The sequence below is a fragment of the Capricornis sumatraensis genome, chromosome 3, assembly GCF_032405125.1.
Source record: "Capricornis sumatraensis isolate serow.1 chromosome 3, serow.2, whole genome shotgun sequence".
NCBI classification, from domain to species: Eukaryota; Metazoa; Chordata; class Mammalia; order Artiodactyla; family Bovidae; genus Capricornis; species Capricornis sumatraensis.
Window position 1 is genome coordinate 171011323 of NC_091071.1, and position 27421 is coordinate 171038743.

General features: G+C 43.0%; 1 protein-coding gene across 1 annotated transcript in view; it reads right to left on the reverse strand.

The window, feature by feature from the left end:
- DHDDS (dehydrodolichyl diphosphate synthase subunit) overlaps positions 1–26840 on the reverse strand; it is a 34351-nt gene extending 7511 nt beyond the window's left edge. The window contains exons 1-8 of the mRNA XM_068967910.1: positions 26809–26840; positions 26177–26292; positions 24103–24219; positions 19479–19621; positions 16037–16153; positions 14994–15095; positions 3562–3676; positions 1562–1669 (exon numbers count right to left, since the gene is read on the reverse strand). Coding sequence (XP_068824011.1) covers positions 1562–1669; positions 3562–3676; positions 14994–15095; positions 16037–16153; positions 19479–19621; positions 24103–24219; positions 26177–26239 — 765 coding nt within the window. The 5' untranslated portion in view covers positions 26240–26292; positions 26809–26840. The remainder of the gene's footprint in view (positions 1–1561; positions 1670–3561; positions 3677–14993; positions 15096–16036; positions 16154–19478; positions 19622–24102; positions 24220–26176; positions 26293–26808) is intronic.
- Positions 26841–27421: the final 581 nt, after the last annotated feature.

The following is a 27421-nucleotide window of genomic DNA, read 5'->3' on the forward strand; positions in this document are numbered from 1 at the left end:
GACGTAATTCTAACAAGCTTGGTTGACTGGTTTTCTTACCTGTAGCTCATTTAAAACTGGAAACAGAAAGAGAAGGGAAGAAGGAATGCTATCAAAATTATCCACTGACCATACACAAGAAATCCCAAAGTCAAGTATTTGCAGACCATCTAGCTTAGAGAAAGAATCCCATCTTTCAAGGCCATCCTGCACAATGAAGTGCTTCAAGATGGGAGTCGCTACTATCACTATCAGCATCAGTAGAATGTGATTATTCTGATCATCATAATTATTAGCAAGTGCCTAATACACAGTAGGTGTCAATGAATTACACACAAGACATGTTTCAGAAAGTTATCTATCAAAAAGAGATAAAGAAGGTTTAGTTCTTAAAGGGAGATTTGGTCATGTGGAAAAACATATTCATTCCTCACTGACAGTGGATAATTGAGACTTTGCTGTTTTTCCTTTCAATTGAACTCAACTTCCTCTTTCAGTTTCCTCATATTCTCAGACTAAATGATCAAGCACACAATCTCAGTGACTTATTCCAGGAGTTCTGGACTTGGGATTCATGGAGAGATTTCATGAGTTATGTGAACCTCCAGAAGTAGTTTATGTGCTTCAGTGATTCGTGCAATTCTATGCAAAATGCCATGTGTTAGAGTGACCTTTGCAGTTTTTCTAGGGGGATGGTCTGTGGCTTTCATCAGTTTCTCCAAGGAGTCGCCGATGCCAGGGGGACTTAGAAGCCCTGACTTATATCTTTATTTCCTCCTGGCCATTATCTCTCCAGACTCAAGAAGCATCTCCAGCTTTGGGATTAAAATTCTGTGACTTTGATACAGTTACTGTATCCCTCTGTTTCCATATCTGAACAATGAGGACACCAAAGCTGCTGGATTGTTGGAAGGGTTAAATAAGAAAACAGATGAAAACACCAAAGTGCCTTAACAGATCCTCAATAAGTTAGCTGCCACCACCATACATCGTCATTATGATGAACAGTCCTAATCAGATATAGGTGAATCTCCCTCCTAATGAAACCTGTTTCAAGATCTAGTAATCAAAACTGAAAGCAGAACTTCAAGTCCTGGCAGAACACAGCTTTATGCAACGGGAAGATAGTGCTATTTTGTTTTTAATCCCTCTGGAAGAGTCTTGGATGTTGCATAGTTCCACTTCTACAATCTTTTGTTAGGCTAATTCCTTCAGTGCATAATGGCCAATCTCTCTGAGAAGGCTTTCCTGAGTTTCCACAGTGAGGAGATTAAAGACTTGTAACTTGAATCTCAGTTCGGTCTTTTATTGGTTCTGTATCCTTAACTAAATAATTTTGATGTACTCATTTGCACAAGTGGGGCTAGTAATACCTAGCTCGTTGGGTTCTTGGGAACATTAAATGAGACAGTCATATACAGCGTTCACAGTGCCTGACACAGTAAATACTCGGTAAGCGGTAGCTGCTCATCATTATCGTTAACATGCCATTAGCAAGTGCCTGACATATGCAGTCATGGGGGTCAATTGATGCTAACATTTTCTTCCATCCCATCCAGTCAGGCCAGCCCTGAACTCTTACCTGAAGCATGCTATGGTTCATCTGGAACTGCAGGATGGCCTCACAGAGGTTCCAAAACGTGTATTCTGGCCACAGAACAGACTGGAACACCAGGCAGGAGTGGGAGGTCTGGGAAAGGTGGGGAAGGAAGAGAGTTTGGTTTAGTAACGTGTCACTGGAACATATCCCTGGTCAGCTTCCAAAGAAGGAGCAGGCTGATCACGTCCAGAGATGAGGTGGCCCAGGCATCCTGAGCTGCAGCTGCTGTTGCCAGCCCGGATTCACTCACTGATGGGGGAAGGGTCATCCGAGGTAGTAAGATCACCTGCCTGTAGCAAGGCGGAACTAAAGCGAGGCGAGATCAACATTTCCACCAGGAGTTTTCTAAGAGCCAATTTTAGGACTATGAAATAACATCTGGATTACGTTATTGGCTCTTGGCCCTCAGAGGTCATCTGAGAGACATAGTGTCTGATAAAAGTTAGCAATGAATAAATGGTAGCTGCCATTGTTATTTTTAAGTAGCAGAGTATGGTACAATGGTTAAGAGCATGGGCTCTGGGGCCAGACTGCCTGGCTTTGAATTCTGGCTCCACCATTTACCATCTATTTGACCTGAGGCAAGTTACTTAACTTCTCTGGGTATATAAGAGTATCTTGTATTATAAGGTACTGTAAAAATTTAACAAGATAACATACACAAAGCACAGAGCTGAGTGAACTTTTAACAATCATTACTAATCAGTAATTCTTGACAGTCACTGTTGATACCTTTAGTGGAAAGGAATTCAGTGCCTAAAGGGGGATACATTAGCTGTCAAAGAGCTCATTAAGCTAAACCAGTGTCACCTTCCCTGGAACTCCTACCAAGGTCTCAGGTCTTCTCTCTGGAACAACATTCTCTTCCAAAGTGACATTTTTCACATACTGGAAGGCTAGATGACAGCTGCCTGTTATCTGCTCTGAAGGTTGTAATGACTTGTTCAGTTTGTCCTTGCTAACAAACTATAAGTTTTAAGACAGTAGGGATTATTTCTAACTTGGTCTCTGCCATATTCCCAACATCAAGGAGGAACTCATTTTTTCCCCCACAAGAGAATAAACTATTTTCCAGACCATCATCCTTCACTTATGCCTTACAGGACATGAGTCTCAGATTCCTGGCCATCTTCTGGTTGGCCTCTTCTGCTAAGTCCTCTAGTTTACCAGTGCAGCCTCTTAAAACTCAGTGCCCAGAAGTAAATTCTTCCAACATCATCTGACCAACAGAGTGGGCCATAAGACCATAAGCTGCACGTTGCACTTCTTCAGTATAGCCAAAGACTAAAAGTATCTTCAGTAGCTGAATCTTGTTAGTTTACTTTTGAGACTACAGGCCATTAAAATTTCTGGAATTTACCATGTGAATTGTTTCCAACTCATGTCTCTCCCTCCAGCCTCTCGAACAAGATTTCCTCCAGCCAAGTGCTACCCAGGGGCCAAGGGAACAGATGATGGAGATTCTCAAACAAGGACAAACTTATTTGAATATGAGCTTTCAGACAACTACCTACACTGGGATAACTGAGCTAAGAGGCAATGGCAGGCCCCAAAGAAAGAGTCTGCATATAGTTTATATCCCTTGTGGACTGTGCTTGTATAAATGCAGCCCTTTATTCTGAAAGAGAGAAATCAGCAAATTCAAGGCAAGGTTCTAGCCTAGAGGTGCAGGTTACATGGCAGGTTACCAAGGCAGGAGCTTGTGCTCAGGGCATAAGGCAGAAGTCCAGTTCCTTGAACAGAGGCACAAGGAAAGCTTCCACTACAGCACGATGGCTTTGATTTTTCCTCTGGGCATTCCAGACAGCAAGAACCACACAGACTCACAAAGCCAGGGGAGGCTGAGGAAGGGATAACAAATGTTGCCAGGCACAGCCTGGAGACAGCACTCTGGATTTTAGCTTCCCCTCCAATCTGCTCTGTGGATGCAATCACAGTTTTCAGTTCTGACACAAACAGAATTGTGGTTGGCAATGACCTACCTGCCAGAGGAGGAAGTCGCTGAGCCTCACTTCCCCAGAAGTCCGTATCAAGATGTCAGGGTGAGGAGAGTGGTTGGTATAGAGGCACTTATCGAGCAGAGACTCAGAGACATCGCTAAGGTGAGTGGGGAAGAGACAAAGATGAGCACATATCTCTTCTTGAATTACTCTCACGATGAACTTCCTTACATAAAGCTTCCCAGTTTGTAGAACACCATCAAATACAGTACTTCTACCTGGCATGCAGAAGAACCTCAATAAATGCTTGATAAATTAATGAATGATTTTAATTTTCACAACTACATATTTCTATCCTTACTTTATAGATAAGGAAAGTGAAGCTCAGAGCAGATGAAAATTTCGCCCAAAGTAATTTAGTTGCAGGCCTAAAATAGATACCCATCAGAGCCTGTGTTGTCCTTCATGTAAAACATCTTTTCTTTAAAAATGCATACACCAGGGACTTCCCAGGTGGTCCAGTGACTAAGACTCCGTGCTCTCAATTCAGGGGGCTCGGGTTTAATCCCTGGTCAGGGAGCTAGATGCTACATGCCGAAAACTAAAGATCCCTCATGCCACAGCAAAGACCAAAGACCCCACATGCCACACCTAAGACCCAGCATAGCCAAATGTTAGGTTGGAACAAAAGTAATTGCAGTTTTGGACCATGAATTTTAAATCATTATAACTAGGATCAAACACATTTTTATTAATCAAAATAGGAACCATTACAGTCAACATATTTTTGCCAATGAGAAATAAGTTTGTTTGTTTATTCCTGTAGCATAAAAATCCATGCTTCAGGATATGACAGATTTCTTGGAAAGCATTTTCTGTCTCCTGCTTGTTGTGGAAGCATTTTCCCTGCAAAAAGTTGTTGAGATGCTTGAACAAGTAGCAATTGGTTGGTGAGAGGTGAGGTGAATATGGCGGATGAGGCAAAACTTTGTAGCCCAAGTCGTTCAACTTTTGAAGCATTGGTTGTGTGATATGTGGTTGGGCGTGGCTGTGGAGAAGAAATGGGGAAGAAATGGTCTCTTTCTGTGGACCAGTGCTGGTTGCAGGAGTTACAGTCATCGGTGCGTCCCATCGATTTGCTGAGTGTGCTTCTCAGAGGTAATGGTCTCACTGGGACTCAGAAAGCTGTAGTGGGCCAGACACCATCGAGCAGCGCCCAGGACCTTTCTCTGGCGCAGGTCTGCCTTTGGGAAGTGCTCTACCGCTGCTTGGTCCAATCACTGAGCTGGCTGTCGCCAGCTGTCATATAAAATCATTCTTCATTGCATGTCACAATCCGATTGAGAAATGGCTTGTTGTGGCTGGGCAGAATTAAGAGAAGATGACACTTCAAAACAATAATTTTTTTGATTTTCAGTCAGTACATGAGGCACCCACTTATCAAGCTTTTTCACCTTTCCAACTTGCTTCAAATGTTGAATTACCATATAATGGCTGATGCTGGGTTCTTTAGCAACTTCTTGTGTAGTTTTAAGAGGATCACCTTCAATGACTGTTCTTAATTGGTCATTGTCAACTTCCAGTGGCCGCCACTAAGCACCTCGTCTTCAAGGCTCTTGTCTCCTTTGTGAAACTTTTTGCACCACTATTGCACTATACACTTGTTAGCACTTCCTGGGCCAAACGCATTGTGGACGTTGCCAGTTGTCTCCGCTACTTTACGACCCATTTTGAACTCAAATAAAAAAACTGCTTGAATTTGCTTTTTGTCTAACATCATTTCTATAGTCTAAAATAAATATAAACAGCAAGTAATGTCATTAGCAAAAAAACATAAAGCTAGAAATGTGCATTAAAATGATGTATAACATAACCATATTTATTTGAGAATATATTCCAATATCAAACAGCAAAGTTCAACAACGCAAAACTGCAATTTTTTTTTTACTTTTGCACCAACCTGAAACAGATGGGAATACCAGACCACCTAACCTGCCTCTTGAGAAACCTATATCCAGGTAGGAAGCAACAGTTCGAACTGGACATGGAACAACAGACTGGTTCCAAATAGGAAAAGGAGTATGTCAAGGCTGTCTATTGTCACCCTGCTTATTTAACTTTCATGCAGAGTACATCATGAGAAACACTGGGCTGGAAGAAACACAAGCCGGAATCAAGATTGCCGGGAGAAATATCAATAACCTCAGATATGCAGATGACACCACCCTTATGGCAGAAAGTGAAGAGGAACTAAAAAGCCTCTTGATGAAAGTGAAAGAGGAGAGTGAAAAAGTTGGCTTAAAGCTCAACATTCAGAAAACGAAGATCATGGCATCTGGTCCCATCACTTCATGGGAAATAGATGGGGAAACAGTGTCAGACTTCATTTTTTTGGACTCCAAAATCACCGCAGATGGTGACTGCAGCCATGAAATGAAAAGACGCTTGCTCCTTGGAAGGAAAGTTATGACCAACCTAGATAGCATATTCAAAAGCAGAGACATTACTTTGCCAACAAAGGTCCATCTAGTCAAGGCTATGGTTTTTCCAGTGGTCATGTATGGATGTGAGAGTTGGACTGTGAAGAAAGCTGAGCGCCGAAGAATTGATGCTTTTGAACTGTGGTGTTGGAGAAGACTCTTGAGAGTCCCTTGGACTGCAAGGAGATCCAACCAGTCCATTCTAAAGAAGATTGGTCCTGGGTGTTCTTTGGAAGGAATGATGCTATAGCTGAAACTCCAGTATTTTGCCCACCTCATGCAACGAGTTGACTCATCCGAAAAGACTCTGATGCTGGAAGGGATTGGGGGCAAGAGGAGAAGGGGACGACAGGATGAGATGGCTGGGTGGCATCACCGACTCAATGGACATGAGTTTGAGTGAACTCTGGGAGTTGGTGATGGACAGGGAGGCCTGGCGTGCTATAATTCATGGGGTCGCATGTGTCAGACACGATTGAGCGACTGAACTGAACTGAATAAATAATAAATTAAAAAGTAGTAATAATAAAATGCATATACCCTAGGACCTTGCAATTTGATTAAATACTATGCTACTGTTTTTAATAAAGATAAACCTAAGTGTACTGATTTGGAAAGATGTCTAAGACATAACATTAAATGAAAAAAAGGAAGTTTCATAAAAAAATAGTGTGGAAAACACATATACACACACAGAAACACTCACCCCTGTGAATACATATAAACATAGATACATGCAAACAAAATCTAAAAAGGCATACACCATACTATTAATGGTGATTACTTCTGGAAGGTTGGATAAGAAGGAAAGACTATCTCTTTTTAGTTTATATACTTTGGCTATTGTTTGAATTTATTATAGATAAAAATTTTAAATTTAAGTCATATGGACAGTGAAACACTGCAAAAAATCCACATAGGATATGAAAAACAGCAAAATGATCGGCCCTCTTATATTTGATAAGAGCTACTTTTCCCAGCAGACAGACACTCAGAAAGGAGATGGAATGAAGGAAGAATGGGGACTGGGAGTACTTATCTTAAGGTAAACTTTTCTGTTTGCAAGACTGGTATCTGGTGGTTCTAGGAATGCTGTTTACCTATCCTACCAAGCACCAAGAGGCAGAATTTAGAATCTCCAAGTGGTAAGAGTTGCATCTCGGGAAGAGGTTAGAAGACAAAATTTCTTGGTGGGAACATTTTTCTGGGAGTGTAGTCAAAAAAGCAGAAAGGCTTCCCTGGTGGCCCAGGGGTAAAGAATCTGGCTGCCAATGCAGGAGACACGGGTTCGATCCTTGATCTGGGAAGATCCCACACGCCGTGGAGCAACGAAGCCCATGTGCCTCGACTACTGAGCCTGTGCTCTAAGCCCCTGCTCCACAAGAAAAGCCACCACAGTGAGCAGCCCCCGTTCTCCAAAACTAGAGATAAGCCTGTGCAGCAACCAAGAGCCAAAAACAGATAAATAAAAATTATTTAAAAAAAAAAAAAAAGCAGAGCTATCTGGGCTGAGTGTTCAGAACAAGGATTTACACTTACTAGTTGTGTGTCTTTGGGTAAGTCCATCTCTCAGTCATCATTTTACAAACCACAGCTTTATTTTCTATACAATCATATGAGAAATAATATCCACTTATGTCTAGGCAATAGGAAGGGCTCTGGTTCAGATTTCCCTGATAATCTGAGTCTTGTCCGGTTTAAAAAATACTTATTTATTTCTGGCTGTGCTGGGTCTTCATTGCTGCTCACGGGCTTTCTCTAGTTGCGGCAAGCGGGGGCCGCTCTCTAGCTGTGGTGTGCAGGCGTCTCGCTGCATTGGCTTCTGGTGTTGCCGAGGATGGGCTCTAGGCATGTGGGCTTCAGTAGCTGAGGCACGGAGGCTCAGTGGTTTTGACACGGGGGCTTAGCTGCCCTGGGGCATGTGGGATCTTCCTCGACCAGGAATCAAACCTGTGTCCCCTGCATCGGCAGGTGGATTCTTAACCACTGGACCACCAGGGAAGTCCCCGAGTCTTGTCTTGACAGCATAATTTTAATTCTCTCATCAAGAATTTGAAACATGGGAACTCCCTGGTGGTCTGAAAGTGAAAGTCGCTCAGTTGTGTCTGACGGACTTCCCTGGTGGCTCAGACGGTAAAGCGTCTGTCTACAATGCGGGAGACCCGGGTTCGAGCCCTGGGTTGGGAAGGTCCTCTGGAGAAGGAAATGGCAATCCACTCCAGTACTATTGCCTGGAAAAATCCCATGGACAGAGGAGCCCGGCAGGCTGCAGTCTATGGGGTCGCAAAGAGTCGGATACGACTGAGCGACTTCACTTCACTTCACTTCACTTCATGGACTATACAGTCCATGGAATTCTCTAGGCCAGAATACTGGAGTGGGTAGCCTTTCCCTTCTCCAGGGCATCTTCTGAACCAGGGATCAAACCCAGGTCTCCCACATTGCAGGAGAATTCTTTACCAACTGAGCCACAAGGAAAGCCCAAGAATACTAGAGTGGGTAGCCTATCTCTTCTCCAGCAGATCTTCCCAACCCAGGAATCGAACCGGGGTCTCCTGCATTGCAAACGGATTCTTTACCAACTGAGCTATCAGGGAAGCCCCCTTGGTGGTCTAGTGGTTAGGATTCAGCCCTTTTACTGCTGTGGGCAGGGTTCAATCCCTGGTTGGGGAACTGATATTCTGCACGTTGTGTGGTATGGCCAAAATTTTTTTAAAAAAAGGCAAAATCTGTACAATCAACAATTTTTCAGCTCTCTTTGTTTTTGAAATAGGCACATTTGTACTGTTTACTTAAAGGTTACTGTGAGGGTCAACTCAAGTGAAATACAGATTTGAGTGTACCTTAGGAACTATAAAATGCTACATACATAAGAAGAATAAAGATTATTTCCAGACCTACCACCATGCTGGGGGACTTGGGATCCCCGTATAAGCCCTCTGAATTTCAAATGTCTCTGCAAAAAGTTTGTTCTGTCTACTGCATGCAGTGGGCAGAATTATTTTCAAAAAGAAGAGAAATCTAAGGAGGTATAGACAAAAGTGACAAAATGAAAACAGAATATCTGTGCTTTGGCCAAGAAAAATCTACCAACTATATGGTATTAGCTGGCCACATGAAAAATCTTAAGAAATAATTTCCATGAAAGAAAAGTAAAATACCAATTTTTACCTATAAAATTAGAATAGTTTACATTAAATAAAAATCTTGGCAAAAATAAGGTGAAACAGACACATCCAGACCCAGATCCTGAGGAAAAATCCAAAATGCACATAAGAATTAAGGCCATAGATTTCATTGTAGCCCTATTTGTAATAATGATAAATTAGAAATAGCTTATAGAACCAACAGCAAAATGATTAAGTAAATTAAAGCAAGATATATTCTGTAGCCATTAAAAATTATGATATGAAGAATTATTAAGGAGACTTCCCTGATGGTCCAGTGGTTAAGAATCCACCTTCCAATATAGGGGATGAGGGTTCAATCCCTGGTCAGGGAACTAAGATCCCACATGCCTCAAGGTTACTGAGCTCGTGAGCCACAACTACTGAACCTGTGTACCACCGGGAAAGATCCCACATGCTGCAGCTAAGACCTGTTACAGCCAAAAATAAATAAACAAATAAATAAAGGGAAGAATTATTAAAAACATGGGACATGGAAGAGTGCTCATATTACAACATTAAACAAACAAAGCATGATTAAGGTTGTAAGCTGTTCACAGGGTAATTTCTTCTGTTAAAAATATTTATGTCATTATTGGATTAGTGTTTTTAAAAGATGACTCTGGCTGAACTCCCAACCATAGCTGATCACCACTTCTGTCAGCATCAGCTCTGTGCCTTGCATATCACATCCATTACTGTGGTACATGGCACCATGGATTACATATTAGTGTGCACACACCAGACTGTGAACTGCTTGAGGGCAAGCCCTTATCCTGTTCTTCTAGCAGAGGACTTTGCCAGGACAGAGGAAGACTTGTTCAAATAAATCAATCAATGACCCACTGAAAACAGATCTCAGAAATAAATATACACTGGTTTTCCAAATATAAATACGTCTAAAACGTATTTGACTATGTACCTTTTCAAACAACCTAGAACTCAAACACAAGTAACAGACATTGTCACAGCTTGCCTGAAAAGATCAACACAGTATTTAAACACACACACACACATAAGCACACAAGAAGACTCAGAAGGAAATACTTCAAATCAAAACTTTACCAAGCAGCTTCCCTGGTGGCTCAGGGGCAGGGAATCTGCCTACCAGTGCAGGAGACCCAGGTTCAATCACTGGATCGAGAAGATTCCACACGTCTCAGAGCACCTAAGCTGGTGTGCTACAACTTGTGCACTCTAACTGCTGGACCTGTGCTGTAGAGCCCGGGAACCGTAACTAGTGAAGCCCGAGAGCTCCGTCTCGGCTGTGAGAGAAGCCGCTGCAATGGGAAGCCCACACACCACAACTAGGGAAAAGCCCAAGCAGCAACAAAGAGCCAGCATGGCCAGAAAAAGAAACCAGCTACCAGGGTTGCTGCTGAGGGTCCCATCCTGGGAGATCTAAGTTTCATCTTTATATAGCTTGCAAACTTTCTCTAATGATTACCTCTGACTTTTACAAAAGTATGCATATATTGGGGGGAGGTTGTATTCTTTTTAAAAGAAGTATTTCCATTTAGGATAATGGAAAACTTCTGGAAACAGTTGTGATGATTATACAACACTGTGACTATACTTTATGCCACTGAATTATAGTAAAAATGGTTAACACAGTAAAATTTACATTATGCATGTCTGATCACAAAAAAAAGTAAAACATCTTCTGGAAGGATATTGGTACAAATATTCCACAAGATAATGGCTCCTCCCTAGTAAACTACTTATTTCAGGATATGGCCAACCTAAAATAAAATTAATTAAAAACCTATAATGGAGATACGACATCAGCTGTGGGAAGGGATGCCTGGCAATGGTGAGTATCAACAAGACAGTGAATGGCCTGTAAGGGAGAGTAAGAACGTGTCACTGTGTTCTCAGTACCATCTTGGAACACAGACCCTTTTCTAGAAGGTACAAACTCAGAAATGCGCCCTGTGATAATACCATAGTACATTTCTCTAGCATTCAGTTTATAAAGAAGATGGTGAAGAACATAGGCTATGGAAGCAGATGCAACTGAGGTGGAGTCCAGGCTGTTCCACTTAGTTCACGTGACTTTAGGTTAGGCAGGGCAACTAATCTTTTTTTTTTTTTCAATTTTTTGGTTGTGCCACATGGCATGTGATATCTTAATCCCCCATCAGGGATTGAGCCCACACCCGTTGCAGTGGAAGCACAGTTGTAACCACTGGACTGCCAGGGAAGTTCCAACTAATTTTTTTAAACCTTAGCAGAGCTTCCCAGGTGGCACAGTGGTAAAGAATGCCAATACAGGAGACGCAGGACATGTGGGTTCGATCCCTATGTCGGGAAGATTTCCTGGAGAAGGGAATGGCAACCCACCCCAGTATTCTTGCCTGGGAAATCCCATGGACAGAGGAGTCTGGCAGGGTACAGTCCATGGGGTCGCAAAGAGTCGGACACAACTTAGTGACTAAACAACATGAGTGGTCTTATAAAGTGGGACAAGTAACAGTCACTACCTTATATGAAAATCAGACCAGACTAGGCATGATAAACTCAGTCTCGTGCTTGCCTCATAAATCTGATAACTATTAGATATTAATTTCTATTTTTATACTTTATTATTGCTTACTTCAACCTTCCTATAAGGCAGTTGGTATACCACAGTGAAAGAGAGCACAGGCTCTGGAGCCAGGCTGGAAATCCTAGTCAACGATGTGAACTTGGTTATTTAACCCCATGCTGTGCTGTGCTTAGCCGCTCAGTCATGTCTGACTCTTTGCAATCCCATGGACTGTGTAGCCCGCCAGGCTCCTCCGTCCATGGGAATTCATCAGGCAAGAATACTGGAGTGGGTTGCCATGCCCTTCTCCAGGGAATCTTCCCAAACCAGGGTTCAAACCCAGGCCTCCTGCACTGCAGGCAGATTCTTTACCAACTAAGCCACCAAAGAAGCCCCATTTAACCTCATAGCGAGGTTCAATTTACAAAAACAGTATTTACTTCAAAGCATCTATCTAAGGATTAAATGAAGTATATACGTGGATTACTTATCAAGTGCTGGCTGCACAGAAAATGCTTAGTAAACACTAGCAATTATTATTAATATTATTGTTTTAAGGGGAAGACAGAGGGCTGCAGAGTGTTAAGACCTGCTCCAAAGAGTTTATTAACTATCATTTATGCTCAACCTAGTTCCTTCTTCTGTAATTTGAGACTCAAAAATCAATCTATTAATATGGCTGCTAGAAAAATATATATATACCCTGGAAGAAAGGAAAATGAGGAGCTGAATAGTGGTAATGAGAGAACAGAAAAATTCCAGTTATGAGAAGAGTAGAGCCTGGCTGTAGTGAACTCACTGACTCTCTGTTATAAATATGGATTTGCCAAAACTGAAGAACATAAAGAGCACTGCCTCAGGCCCTGATCAGCCCAATCTGAGCTGAACATCAAGCTTCCTGAACTGGTGGTTTGAGAGACAGCCTCCTTGCCCGAGTAACCTGCCCAGCCCACGCCATGTCTGCATGACTAACCCACACAGGCAAGTTACTAAACCATGCAGGGTAGAGAAAATGGATATGAGAAAACTTGCTAGGCAAAAAGCAGGAAGTCAGTGGCTATGCATTGTGGGAGGAATATACATCATACTGCACTAGGAGGCGAGATCAGAGTTCTAGTCCCAGGCATGAAGGCATATTAAATCTGCTTGCTAAATGGCTTCTTTTCTTTTTAGCACAAATATTTGTAAATGCATAAAATGTTAACTGTAAAGCACTAAGAATACAATGAACAACTACAGAATCATCCAAGAATCAGAAAATTACCAGTAACTTGCATCTACTCCTATATCCCTCATCTGCTTATAGCTCATCTTCCTGCCCAGCCCCATGCTACCAACTTAACCTGTATCTTCATTTTTCCCACTAATAGCTAATTTTCAATCCACATACTAGCTGACCTCTCTACACTGTTTGACACTGTTTCTTCCACCCCACCTGCGCTGATGAACACCTTCTTTACTTGGTTTCTATAATACTGGCAGCCCTTTTGTTTCAACCTTTCTGGTTGTTCATTCTCTTTTCCCCTTAAGGCTCCTTTTCCTCTACCGAGCCACTTTTCTCAAAACTCCATCCAAGGCCTTCTCTTCTTCTCACTCTAGAATCTCCTTAGGTTCCTTAGGCCCTCTCTTTCGTCAGTTACCACACTGTTACCCCAGTCCCCACCCCTCCCCTCTACTGTAGCCCTGACATCTATGCTCAACAACTACAGGATATCCTAGACCAAACTCCTGACCTTCTTCCTCAAACTGCATCCTCTCAGGGTTCTCAGCACAGTGAAGGGCACCACTGTCCTCTGTTGCATAAGTCAAAGTCACCCATAACACCCACCTGGAGTCAACCATAACACACCCTTTTCCCAGAGGCAGAACACCAAGTCTTCTCAATTTGATCGACTGCATTACTCTTGATGTGCTCTGGTCTATTCCACCATCACCACCATAATTTAAGCTCCCTTCCAAGTCTCTACTTGAATTATTCCCAACAGTACTTGTGCAACTAACAAGTTCCTCACACGACTGCCCCTTTCCCCAGCTATTACTTATCCTCCCATCCCCTTGGGAGGTCACTTATCATTCATTTCCTTTGGAGAGCCTTCCATGCCAGGTCCATTCCTCTTAAGTATAAATTCTTATTAAACCACACACCAATGCCTTTATCACGCATAGCATCAATATAATTTTATGCTGACTTGTATGATCTTGACAATGTTTCCTTCCCTTGCCAGAGCTCCATGAAAACAGGAAATACATGTTTTTTATTCTTACCACTATATCCTCTGTATATAGCAATGTGCCTGGCCTTTAGTAGGCACTTAAAAAATATCTGTTTAATGAATGAATGAATGATTGAATGAATAAATTATGTAGCACAGAAAGATCATTCAGCTATTGGAGAGAAGAGGGATTCTTAAAATAGCCTTAAAAACTATCTCTTTTTCTTCTTATATAATTTCATTCTCACTGAGAAACTTCTTCATTTTTAATTTAGTTTCCCAGGAAAGTAAAATTATATCCAAGAGGGGAGTCAGAAAAATTCCTGGGTCCCAAGACCCCATATGTCAGGGAAAAAACTCTGTAATCAAGACAGTTTTTGATAGAAGTCCCAGCTCTGGCACTTGTTAGCAGAATGACCTTGGGAAAGTCACTTCAATGTGAGCTCAGTTTTCTCATCTATAAAATGGAGAAAAGACTCAAATCTCTTACACTTAAGAATATTAATTTAATAAAATACAAAGCATATTACTTGGGGTTTGTTTTTTTTTCTACTTTATTTTACTACTGTTGTTGTTAGTTTACTAATATTATTACCAAAGGTTACACTCATAATAGAGACTGAGCAGACAGATGGCTTCCAAAGTCTCTCCCAGCTCTAAAAATCCCACCACGTTGTTAATGATCAACAACTGTCTTTTTGAAAAATACCTGAGTCTTGCATGAACTGTAACATGACAGGCCTAAAGGACAATACCCTCCAAAAGCTGCATTTCTAAAAAATCATTCCTAGAAAAACTCTGCCAAAGGGCCAGGAGGGCATCATGGTTATTGCACGCCATAGTGTTGCTATCCTGCTATGCCATTTTTCTGGAACTTCTTGGTATGTGGCAAACACAGAGAAATTCTAAAGCAGGCTATAAGAAGTCATCCTGAAACTCTAAGTGAGGGGAATCACCCTCACCTGAATCTTTCCACATACATTCCTTATGCGACTTCTGACCCATGTACATGACTTAGGAGGGATTCTTATGGTTCGGTGCATGCCTGCTTGCCCTATCAGTCACCATGCTGAACAACTGTGGGTACCTGGGATCCAGCAGGCCTTGTTCCACTCCCCAGGCCATCTCTCTTACAGCATTGCTGATCTCATGACGGGATGTGTAAGCAAAACAGATGTTCAGGAAACACCTAAGAAGGGAAGAACAGAATAATTTACCAAGAGGGACAGGGAGTAAGAAGCAGAGTTCCCGATTACAGAGCACCCCCTCTGTGGTAGAACAGACATCAAAGGTTAACCATGGATACCTCTGAAAGGTGAGATTATTCGTTTTTTGAGTTTTCCTATTTTCCTTGGGAAAAAACAAATTAGTTTTGTAATAAGAAAAATACTAACTGATCCTTATTATTCACTTAATCTTCTTGCCTTCTGCTAGCACCCAGCTTTCAGAGGATGTGAATTCATTGTGATTATTAGAACAAGTAGGGAAGAATAGGAAGGAAATCTGATGTGAAAAAATCCACTGCCAAATATACATTACATTGCAAAGCCACACATAATGAAGTTTGGATTATTAAACTCTGTTCCCAACTGCATCAGCATGCCCTCCCCAGGTCATCACATCTATTGGTTAAAGCAGTGGGACAGAAAGAGAATTTCTTGAGGGATCTGTCTTCAGAGACAGGGATAATGCCTGATACATTCCTATCCCATCCTCTGTCAATTAAAAAATACACACAAACACAAACATATATTTAAATATGTATATATATACACATTATATGTATGTAAATAAGTGCACACATATATATACATGCACAAATATATATATATATTTATATACTTAAATATGTGTGTGTGTGTATATATATGTATTATATAGGAGGGGGCAAGGCCCATGAAGGATGAAGATAAGAAACTGCACGTGTGAACATACACACATGTAACAAGGTACTGCAGAAACATCTCCATCTGCCCTGTAGCTGAAGGAAGACGCTTTTAAGCATTCAAAACCAAGTCCTTATTGCCTCTTGTACCAAATGCAGACCAAGAAAGGCCCAGGAAGTCTCCCTAAAGTTAGATGGAGTCAAAGATTAATACAGGCTCCTAAGGGAAAAATCTGAAAACTTACTTGTTGTAGTTCCTGGTGGTCTGCACAGCCTGTGCAACCAGCTCCTGGAGATCCAAGGGCAACAAATGCAGATCACCCAGGACCCGGATACATACCCCATGCTTCTGCAGTTTCTCCCTGATCAGGGGGGAAAGGAGGCAGGTTTGGGAGTTGGGATAGAGCACCTGCTGAGCTGGAGAGAGCAAAGTGCTTAGATAATACTCAATTACCAGTTTGAGTGCTTTCCTGTGTGTCAGGCACCATTCTACATGTATTATTTCATTGCATGCCTTCAATGTCTGTGAAAGGAGTTTAGTACATTCCCTGTTCTTCAGCGGGAAACTGAGGCTCAGACAGAATAGGCTGAGGCTCAGATAGGGATTACCCAAAGTCAAACAACCATCAAGAGCCATGTCTGGACTGAAACCTAGGTCTGTCTGATTTGAGAACCCAAAACTTCTTTACCAAATATTACACTGCCTCAGGTGTCCCTGATGGCAAGCTGCATCACACGGATTCTATGCTATCTGTCCCATTCTGACAGGCAAACAAACTCAAGGGCAGGGGTTGTATTACCGGTTACTTTTGTTAACTTCTCGTGAAATGTAAGTATAGCAACATCTAACATTAATTATATGTTTGTTAATTGGTCTGCACTTCCCTGATAGCTCAGTTGGTGAAGAATCCACCTGCAATGCAGAAGACCCCGGTTTGATTCCTGGGCTGGGAAGGGATAGGCTACCCACTCCAGGATTCTTGGGCTTCCCCTGTGGCTCAGCTGGTAAAGAATCCACCTGCAATGTGGAAACCTGGGTTCAATCCCTGGGTTGGGAAGATCCCTTGGAGAAGGGAAAGGCTACCCACTCCAGTGTTCTGGCCTGCAGAAGTCCGTGGACTATACAGTCCATGGGGTCACAAAGAGTCGGACACCACTGAGCAACTTTCACTTTCACTTTTTCAGACATTGGTCTAAGCGTTTTACGTGCATTCCATCCTTACATCTACTTTTGAGGCAGACACCATTGTCGTTCCCCTGTTACAGATGAAGAAGCTGAAGCCTAGGGAGGTTAATTCATTCAAGGTCAGACAGCTGGTGAGTAGAAAGTCAAGATACTGAATCAAGGCAGTCTGGTTCTAGGGCCTTTTTAATCACGACATTACACTGCCTCCATATAGTAACTCCTAAATGGCAGAGTGAGCATGAACTCACTGTTTCCTAGTCAGCTTCTTAAACTTGGGAATGCTAAGGAGAAACAGAATGACTAATGTTTGGAAAACAGGAGCTCCATAACAAGAAGTATACTGTGGGGCGAGGCTATCTGGCAGGTTCTGGAGAACCCTGATCCAGAGTTGAAGGCTGCACCCACAGCCTTTCCACCCTGCAATGCTCAATCACATTTCTTCCAAGAGTGAAGCAAGATCTAATCACCTAGTTTTGAGAACCCACTTGAGTGCGAGTAGACAAATGTATACTCAAAATCAAGGCAATATTTGAATAAGAGTATCTAGATCTGGGAATTCCTTGGCAGTCCAGATTTTAGGACTCTGTGCATCCACCGGTCAAGGAACTAATCCCCCGCATGCCCTGGGATGTGGCCAAAAAAGAGAAAGAATACCTAGATTCAAGCCCTAGTGCTACTGTTTACTATCTGAGCTAGCATAACTGCTTAGCCTCGCGGAGCCTCTTACTTTGTAAACTGGTGGTGCTAACCATCTCTGCCTACTGGGAAAGTGCCACACTGGGAAAGTGCACGTGACCTGAAGGATGTCTACAGGGAAGGAGTTGTGAAAGTGCTGGCAAGGAGCCAGGAGATCTGGGTTCCCAGCCTGGTTCTGCCACTAGTTTGCTGTGTGACCTTAGGCAAACCTTTCTCTTCTTTCCACCAGGGTTAGTTTCCCAACTGATGAAACCAAACTAAACCAGCGGTTTTCCAAACTTCTTTTAGCCAAACTACTCTTTCTTTGAATCAAATCTGAAATAGATGCCCCATATATAAGACAGATAAACACAAAGCAGCACTGTATACCCTGTTCCCTCTGGGTCCCTGCACGCCCACCCCTCTCAACACCGGGGTTCTGTGGCACACTATAGGAAAACCACCACTAAGGTTTCTTATTGCTCTCTCCAGGACTTCAGAACCTAAGACCATGTCCTCTACTACTGACTGACTAGAACAATCTCAGGAGCACCTTTTAAGAACTGTAAGATTACCTCCTGTCTCTTGCAGTGCAGTATAGTAGACAACAGCTTAGCTCCAGAGTCAGCAAGATTCTGTCTGTTTTGGCTCGGTCTGTCTGATAGCTGCACAACCCAAGATACACACTTAAACTTCTCTGGTTTTTACTTTCTTCCTTTCTATACCTGGGATAATAATACCTTTCTCACAGGATAATGTGAATTTTAAACGAGAATGCACATTAGGCTCAGGGCCTGACACACAGTATAAGCACATTAAAAAGGCAAAATTAGTGTGAAATACAGAAGAATCTGAACACCTGAAATGTATCCCCATTACCTCTGTCCCCAGTCCCTTGGGTGTGACTTCTGAGCCACAAAGGAGGCAGTAATGTCTGTGGCCCAGAGTCTCATATCTTAACATGGACAGAGAAGCCTGGCTACTCTCCCCTCACCCAGACCCACACAGGGACAGAAATGACAGAACTGTCCTAGGCCCAGCTCTGCTAGAGCTCTAAGTATTCTGTTCTCTCATCTTCCTGGTCCTGGAGTGAGGAGGAGCTGGGCAGAGAATGGTTGTAATGAAGACTTTGGGGCAGTCCGGGCTGCAGAGAGTTCCACACTTAGAAGCAAATAATTTCCACCAAACTTCCTCTTCGTCCCCTTCTGGCTTTGCTCCCTAAGTTAAGGCTTAAACAGAATGACAGATGAGACTAGTACTGACTCATCCCCAGAAAGGCCTTTTGTGCATCATCCTTCCTTCCCAGGGAATATACAGGGAAGTGTAGTAGCTTTTTAGGGAAGGCTGCACTACAGAAAATGACTGTTTCAAAGTTTCTCTCACTCTACTCCCCTGGTCACGGCTTACCAGTCCCGGGATAGAACTCTGATCTAAGGTGGGCTGCTTAGAGCTAGAGCCAACTAGGGTTTTAGTTCATTATGGGCTGTGCTCTTGAAGCAGACAAAGGTAATCTGTGGAGCAAAAGAAGTAAATGTCCAAGGAGGCGTTTAGAATCCATTACCTAATGGATTTCAATTCCTGGCTTCAGTTTTACCTGAGGCTGGCCATACTTGTCCTTGAATTCTATGAAATACCTCTATACCCTCAAATAAATGATTCCTTTGAAAAAAGAGAAAAACTAGCTTGTCATAGTTGCCACTGATGAGGTCTTATTAACAGCAGAAAGACTGAGAGTTCCTTAACTAGCCCCAGAAAAAAGAGCTGAGGGTTAGGATAAGGCTGGAGGTTGGTGGAAGGACACACGCTCCCCTCTGACAGCATCTTACTGTTCTTCCATCAGGCGGCTAAACTTCTCCCGGGCCAGATCCATTAGCCCGTCTACTTCACTCTTGGAGCGTTTGAAGTTCTCGATGCTGAACGCATAGACCGTCACCTCCAGGATGCCCAAGTTCAAGCACCAACGCAGAGTCTGAGGGGGAGAAGGCAAGGAGCTAGGATACAGGAAGACCAGGAAGGGAAATGGGGCATGCCTCAGCCCCAACTCAGTGCTGGAAGTGGGAGACAGACTTTTTTCCTTCTGGGTAGAGCTAGGATAATACCAGAATAGGGAACCAAACAAGCAGAAAGCCACCAATCGAGAGACTGAAAAATGTGAACTTAATGAGTATTATTATGCTGCTGCTGCTGCTGTGGTTTACTGGAAAGAACTCTTCGCTGAGAGAGTAAAGTTCTAGGTCCTAGCCCCTGACTCCATCATGCACTTGCTATGTGACTGCTGGCATACCATTTAACCTCTCAGGGCCTAAATCTCCTTATCTGTGAAACGGCATCACAATCCATCCCTCACCAGGTGGCTAAAGGTACATAAGAACACAGGTAGTACCACTCACAGCATCATTATTCCAGAAGACTGAGAGGCTGATGAGTTATAAGAAAACACGCAACGACTGCGCAAGTGTGTACCATTTAAGTCTCCAAAGTGTCTTCACATACATTATTTCATTTCATTCTTCAAGCAACCCTTTGAGAAAGGCTTTATTGTTTTCATGCCTACTTTACAGATAGTAAAACTGAGGCTCAGAAAGTGAAGAAATGTATCAAAAGTCCACAGCTCTACTGTATGAATCCATTATGTGAGGTTCTAGAACAGCAAATACTCATCACATTGAGTGACAGAAATTAGAACAGTGGTTGCCCGTAGAGAGGAAGAGGAGGTTGCACAGGGTTTCACTGGGAGGGGGCACAAAGGAACCTTCTAGAAAGATGGAAATGCTCTATATCTTGATAGGGGTGTGGAATAGACAGAGGAGTGAAACTGTCAAAACCCCAAATTTGTGCATGTCCCTGAATGAAACTACACCTCAATGAAAAGAGAAGTAAAACTCAAATTTAAACTCAGACTTCTGGTACTTCTCTAACCCAGTGCCACTAAAGGTGGAGAACCAACTGGAGCTGAGAACAGCAGTGCTGAGACAGGGAGCCTAGAGGTTAAAGGCAAGGGGTAGAAGACATTCAAACAGAACTGAAGAAATAAAGCTGAAGAACCACCTTTCTAATTCGCTATCAGACACACAAACACATTAACTGCCAATAGGCGTGGGCCCTGAAGACCTTACCAGGCAGCGAACTTAGTGGGTACCTTCGGGTTGGAGCCCACCACTGACCTCAGTCAGTAAAGACGCTAATAACAGCTTCAATTTTTGAGCACTTCCTTTACGCCAGCATGTGCCACATGCTTTTCATTGACGCATATTATTTAATCCTTATGTTATTTCCCCATATTATAGATGGAGGAACTGAGGCAAAGGGAAGCTATGTAACTTAAAGCAGGTCACAGAGAAGAATTCTGAGTGACCACAGAGCTTAAGCTCCTAAGCACTAGAGCAAAACCGCCTCTAGTCACAAAAGAGAAACATCAGGTCAACAGACCTGGACTCCACAATGTTGGAGAGAACTCCACAACCACTCATTCAAGGCAAAAAGTATCATTGTGCTGGCTGTATTCTTGTGCCAGGAAGCTGAGATCCGCGAGCTAGTTTCACAAAGATCAACACAGTCCATTGTTATCGTTAAATTTAATGTTTCCCAATTTGCAATAGGCATTAAAACCATAAAATGCCGATGACCTTTGTGGGAGTCATGTCCTTGTTTGTCTGGTACTTTTCCTAGTTTAAGCACTTAAAGGCCCGTGTCCTGAAAAACACCTCAATCTCAGGATGGGTAGTTAGCCCCTACTTTTGCTCTGAAAAGGTCACATCTAAGAATTTATTCTAAATCAGTGCCATTTATCAAAGTGAAAAGCGGAAGTGTTAGTTGCTCAGTTATGTCCAACTGTTTGTGATCCGATGGACTGTAGCCCACCAGGCTCCACTGTCCATGGGATTCTCCAGACAAGAACACTGGAGTGGGTAGCCATTCCCTTCTCTGGTGGATCTTCCTGATCCAGGTATCAAACCCGAGTCTCCTGAATCGCAAGTGGATTCTTTACTGTCAAAGCCAACAGGGAAGCCCAGTACCATTTATAATGTCTAATAACAGTGGAGCAGCTGAACAAACCATGTCAGATCCTCAGGATAAAATGTTCCACAGTCATTAAAACATACAGGTAGAAAGGCTATATATGAACCTAGAAAAATACTTGCCCAAATGTCAAGAAAAAACAAGGTTATCAAAGCTATAGATAAAATATAGACCAATGGAACAAGATAGAAAATCCAGAGATAAGCCCACACACCTATGGGCACTGTGTCTTTGACAAAGAAGGCAAGAATATACAATGAGGAAAAGACCAGTCTCTTCAATAAGTGGTGTTGGGAGAACTGGACAACTGCATGTAAAAGGATAAACTCAAAATGGACTAAAGATCTAAATGTAAGACCAGAAACTATAAAACTCCTAGAGAAAAACATAAGCAGAACACTGTATGATGTAATTCATAGCAAGATCCTCTATAACCCACCTCTTAGAATAATGGAAATACAAACAAAAATAAACAAGTGGGACCTAATTAAACTTAAAAGCTTTTGCACAGCGAAGGAAACTATAAACAAGGAGAAAAGACAACCCTCAGGAGGAAATGATAGCAAATGAAACTGACAAAGAATTAATTTCCAAAATATACAAGCAGCTCATACAACTCAATAGCAGAAAAACAATCAACCTAATCAAAAAGTGGGCAAAAGACCTACCCAGACATTTCTCCAAAGACATCCAGATGGCTAATAGACACATCAAAAGATGCTCAACATCATTATTAGAAAAATGCAAGTCAAAACTACAATGAGATATCACCTCACACCAGTAAGAATGGCCATCATCAAAAAATCTACAAACAACAAGCGCTGGAAAGGGTGTGAAGAAAACGGAACCCTCTTGGACTATTGGTGCAGTAATAGCTGGAATGTAAATTGATACAGCCACCATGGAAGACAGTATGGAGATTCCCTAAAAAACTAGGAATAAAACTATCATGGGCTTCCTTGGTAGCTCAGCTGGTAAAGAATCCGCCTGCAATCAAGGAGACCCTGGTTCTATTCCTGGGTGGGGACGATCCCCTGGAGAAGGGATAGGCTACCCACTCCAGTATTCTTGGGCTTCCCTGGTGGCTCAGCTGGTAAAGAATCTGTCTGCAATGTGGGGGATCTGGGTTTGATCCCTGGTTGGGAAGATCAGCTGGAGAAGGGAACAACTACCCACTCCAGTATGTCCAGGAAGACAGTATGGAGATTCCCTAAAAAATTATGAATAAAACTGTCATACAACCCAGTAATATCATTATTAGGCATATACCCTGAGGAAACCATAACTGAAAAGGACACATGTACACCAGTGTTTACTGCAGCACTATTTACAGTCGCTAGGACATGGAAGCAACCAAGATGTCCACAGACAAATGAATGGATAAAGAAGCTGTGGTATATATACACAATGGAATATTACTCAGCCATAAAAAGGAACACATTTGAGTCAATTCTAATTAGGTAGATGAACCTAGGGCATATCATATAGAGTGAAGAAAGTCAGAAAAACAAATATATATTAACACATATATATGGAACCTAGAAAAATGACTGATGAACCTGTCTGCAGGGCAGCAATGGAGACGCAGACATAGAGAACAGACATGGGCGGGGGGTTGGAGGAGAGGGTGGATGAATGGAGAGAGTACCATAGAAACATATACACTACCATATGTAAAACAGATAGCCAGTGAAAATTTGCTGTGTGACTCAGGGAACCCAAACCCCCTATAACAACCTAGAGGGGTGGGAAAGGGTGGGAGGTGGGAGGGAGGTTCAAGAGGGAGGGGACATATGTATACCTATAGCTAATTTATGTTGATAAATGGCAGAAACCAACACAGTATTCCTGAAACTCCAATACTTTGGCCACCTGATGCGAAGAACTAAGTAATTTGACAAGACCCTGATGCTGGGAAAGATTGAAGGCGAAAGGTGTACGGGATGACAGAAGATGAGATAGTTGGATGGCATCACCAACTCAATGGACATGGGTTCAGTAAGCTCTGGGAGTTGGTGATGGACAGGGAGGCCTGGTGTGCTGCAGTCCATGGGGTCGCAAAGAGTCGGACACAACTGAACGACTGAACTGAACTGAAAAATAATTTTTTTCAAAAGCTATAGATATAATTTTACGGATGTTAAGTCATGTTGAACATACTATAAGGACTGGGATGAGGCACAGAAAAATATAAACTGTTGATTAAAGTGGTAAGAGGAGACAATTTTGCTCTTATATCTAATATTTTGTGATGATTCACTAGACGATTTAATTTTTTGTGAATGTTGATATGAGACTTATAGCTAGCAAGGAAGAAAACAAACAGCTATAAAAGCACTCTCAAACCACAGCAAACTCAGGGCTTGGTTTTTGAGCTATAATCCAATTCTCCCCAGACCATTCACCCTTGATTCTGCCTCCCACACCCACCTCTGCCAGTTTGTTGAAGCCCTGTGAGTGCCCCTCCTGCCGCTCCACTTGGCACTTCTTGGCATAGCGACGGTTCCCATCCATTATAAACGCAATGTGTTTGGGCATGGGGCCTGCCTGTGAAATAAGAAGACAAACAGACACATCACATACTACTCAGAGATAGAGGGAGACAATATGCCAAGCTGACAGGCTTGAGTCATATGGTAAAAGTCCTGAGGGAGGGAATTGGGTATGTGGTACTTTTTTGCTCAATACATAAGCATTAAGCACTTTTATTTATTTTTATTTATGTGTTTACTGAGCCCTTACTAAATGTCAAGTACTATGCTGGATTTTTTTATACTTCACCTTAGCTTTTTTCTCATCATATAAACATATGAAGTAAATAGTATTATCTGCATTTTACACATGAGAAAACTGAGGCTCAGAGAGCTCAAGTGACCTGCACAAGTTACACAGCTAAGAAGAGATAAAGTGGGGATTCAGAATGAGGTCTATGTGCTTTCAGAGTACATGTCTTAACTATATGCCCTTAACCACCAGCTCGGTTTCATTAGCTTTCAACTGGAAGACACAGGAAAGATAATGATGGATGTGGTCAAATGTAGAGGGCATCCTCCTCATAAAACAGGCATCCACTTCCATCTGAGTCCTGTCACACAGAAATAGAGGCCTAAAATTGTTGGATCTTCTTATTTCACAAGAGAAGACACTCAAGATTTTTATAAAAATTTCAATGTCAGGAGCCACTTCAAAACAAACAAGAAAGGCATTTGGGAGGCAAACAAAACTTCTTATCTGGCTTAGAGCAGCCTTACATTGTCCATTATAGCAAAAATTCACTCCTTGGACTATTTTCCCTCACTGGAGGGTTTCTTCATAGACTGCTTCCCCTGCAACTCTCTGACATTTTCTATTTTTGCCCCTACATAGAGCTGCTGCTGCTGCTAAGTTGCTTCAGTCGTGTCCGACTCTGTGCGACCCCATACACGGCAGCCCACCAGGCTCCCCTGTCCCTGGGATTCTCCAGGCAAGAACACTGGAGTGGGTTGCCATTTCCTTCTCCAATGCATGAAAGTGAAAAGTGAAAATGAAGTCGCTCAGTCGTGTCCGACTCCTAGCAACCCCACAGACTGCAGCCCATCAGGCTCCTCCATCCATGAGATTTTCCAGGCAAGAGTACTGGAGTGGGGTGCCATCCCCTTCTCCGCCCTACATAGAGGCACCCCCCTCCAAAAATTCCAATAAAGTCATGAAGTTTGTTCTTCCCAACACAAGACTGCAGTGATTCCCTAAGGAGATGCTTTCCATTTCCTGCACTGCTTGAGATCACTTGGCATTTTTTGTGTGTGGGGAGGTGGGGTTCAAGGCTTACTCATAAATTCACTGCTACCCACTGCTTGGCAGCCTGGGGCTGAAACCAAACTGACTCGCTCCAATCTCAAACCTTTCAATGCAGAGGATATAACTTTGCTGTGATTCCTAGAGAAAAAGTTGAGGGAAGATCTGGGGGAACCATGGAGTGTAGTAAACAGAGTGATTAGAGTCTTCAAATGGCTGAAAGGCACCCCCAACAATAGTAATTAAAAACTGCTAGACACGCTGCTGAGTGCTTTCTATGCAGTTTCATCTAATCCTCAAAACCACCATATAAAGTCACATGGTTAGTACATGACAGAATAGGACATTCATTCATAGTTGTCTGCCTCCAGAACCCAAACTCTTAACCATTATGCTCTACCATCACATCAAAGAAAGATTAGTTATTTTATCTAAACCCAGAGGACAGTACTAGGCATGACCGATCAAAGTTCTACAGAAACAAATTTCAGGAAGACCTAACAGCCGGTGGTGCCCAGTGACACCAAGAGGTTCTGGGTTTCTTGAAAACGCGGGAGTTAGGGCAATAATTTGCCAGAAACGTAGACTCGCAATTCTAAGATTCTTTAACATTGCTAAATTCTATTACAAATCCACAAACGTCAGGGATCACTCAGTTTTAATAACAGGTTTTGATATAAGATTACCCAACAAACCAAAAGGCCAGCTGGTGCTGTGGGCCACTGCTCACCTTTATGATATTGGCACAGAACCGCTCCCAAAATGACAGCTCTCCTTCTTTGACCCATGACATAGTTCTTGCCCCGGAGAAGCAGCACAGGACGATTAGACACCAACCAGGTAACTCTGTATAAACAAGAAAGAGAACCATAAGTCACCACGCCGGCAAACAACTACGTTTGACTTGCAGGGATTCACCAAAAATGGTAGAGAGCAGTCAGCATTAGAACGCAAAGGCACTGGCCTAAACCTCTAGTCTTTCTCCACCCAGACTTATAAGACAACAGGACTTTGAGGGCAGAGGCCTTTTCTTGGCTCCACGGGCTTGGTGGAGCTTGCTGCTATATTCCCTTCTCCCTCAGTGTCTGCACTGCCTTTTTCTGAACATCTATTCAAAACGTCTGCTTCCTGCCACATCGTAGCGCCTACATCCTGATCCTTCCCCATTGTTCCTTTTCCATCCTCCCTCGGTGCTCCAGGTGGACAACGCTTTCAACCCTGCACCCGTTACCTCCTGACCTAGAGATTTCCCAATTATTTATTCTCTCACTGTCTCTTCCACTGTCCCTTTTGCCTGTCCCACAGCTGCCTCTTGCCCAGTCAATCTCTCTCCTCCAGTCCACCTCACCCTGAATCCAGCACCTTGACAAGCTCCGCCAGCACCTTCCAACTGCTCCAGCGGACCGACACTTCCTCACGACGTGGCGCTGGAAGAACACGTCATCGTTGGGCGCTGGGACACGCCTCTTCCGTCACTTAAGGGGCGGAGCCCTGGCCTACTCTTGCGCGGTCGGAGGAGGAGGAGAGACGAGGGGGGCGTTCCTGGCCGTTCAAACGCCTGGGGGCGGGCTGGGGTGAGGCGAATTCGAGAACCGGGCTTTCCGCTGTGAGGCGGGCGACTCGGTTCCGGGCCAAGTGTCAGGGGCCTTGCTGGGGAGGGCGAGATCCAGACCACCTGAGAGAGCCGCTAAGTCTGTAGACCGTCCGGTTACAGGACAGGAATTAGGAGTTAGGGGAGCGTCATGTCAGAAATGCCGACTTCTCAGCCGCTAGCAGCAGATTAGGACTGCTGAGATAAAGGGGTAAGGCAGTGTTCTGCTAACTGTAAGGCTGCAGAATTGGCTTTAAATCTGATACAAGTCTTAAAAAGCGTGTGTTTACACCATTTTGTCTTATTTAGTGGATTTAATCGTTTGCGAAGTTCCTGTCTCTCGTTAGTCTCACAAGACACTTAACCTCAATCCATTTTGTGCTG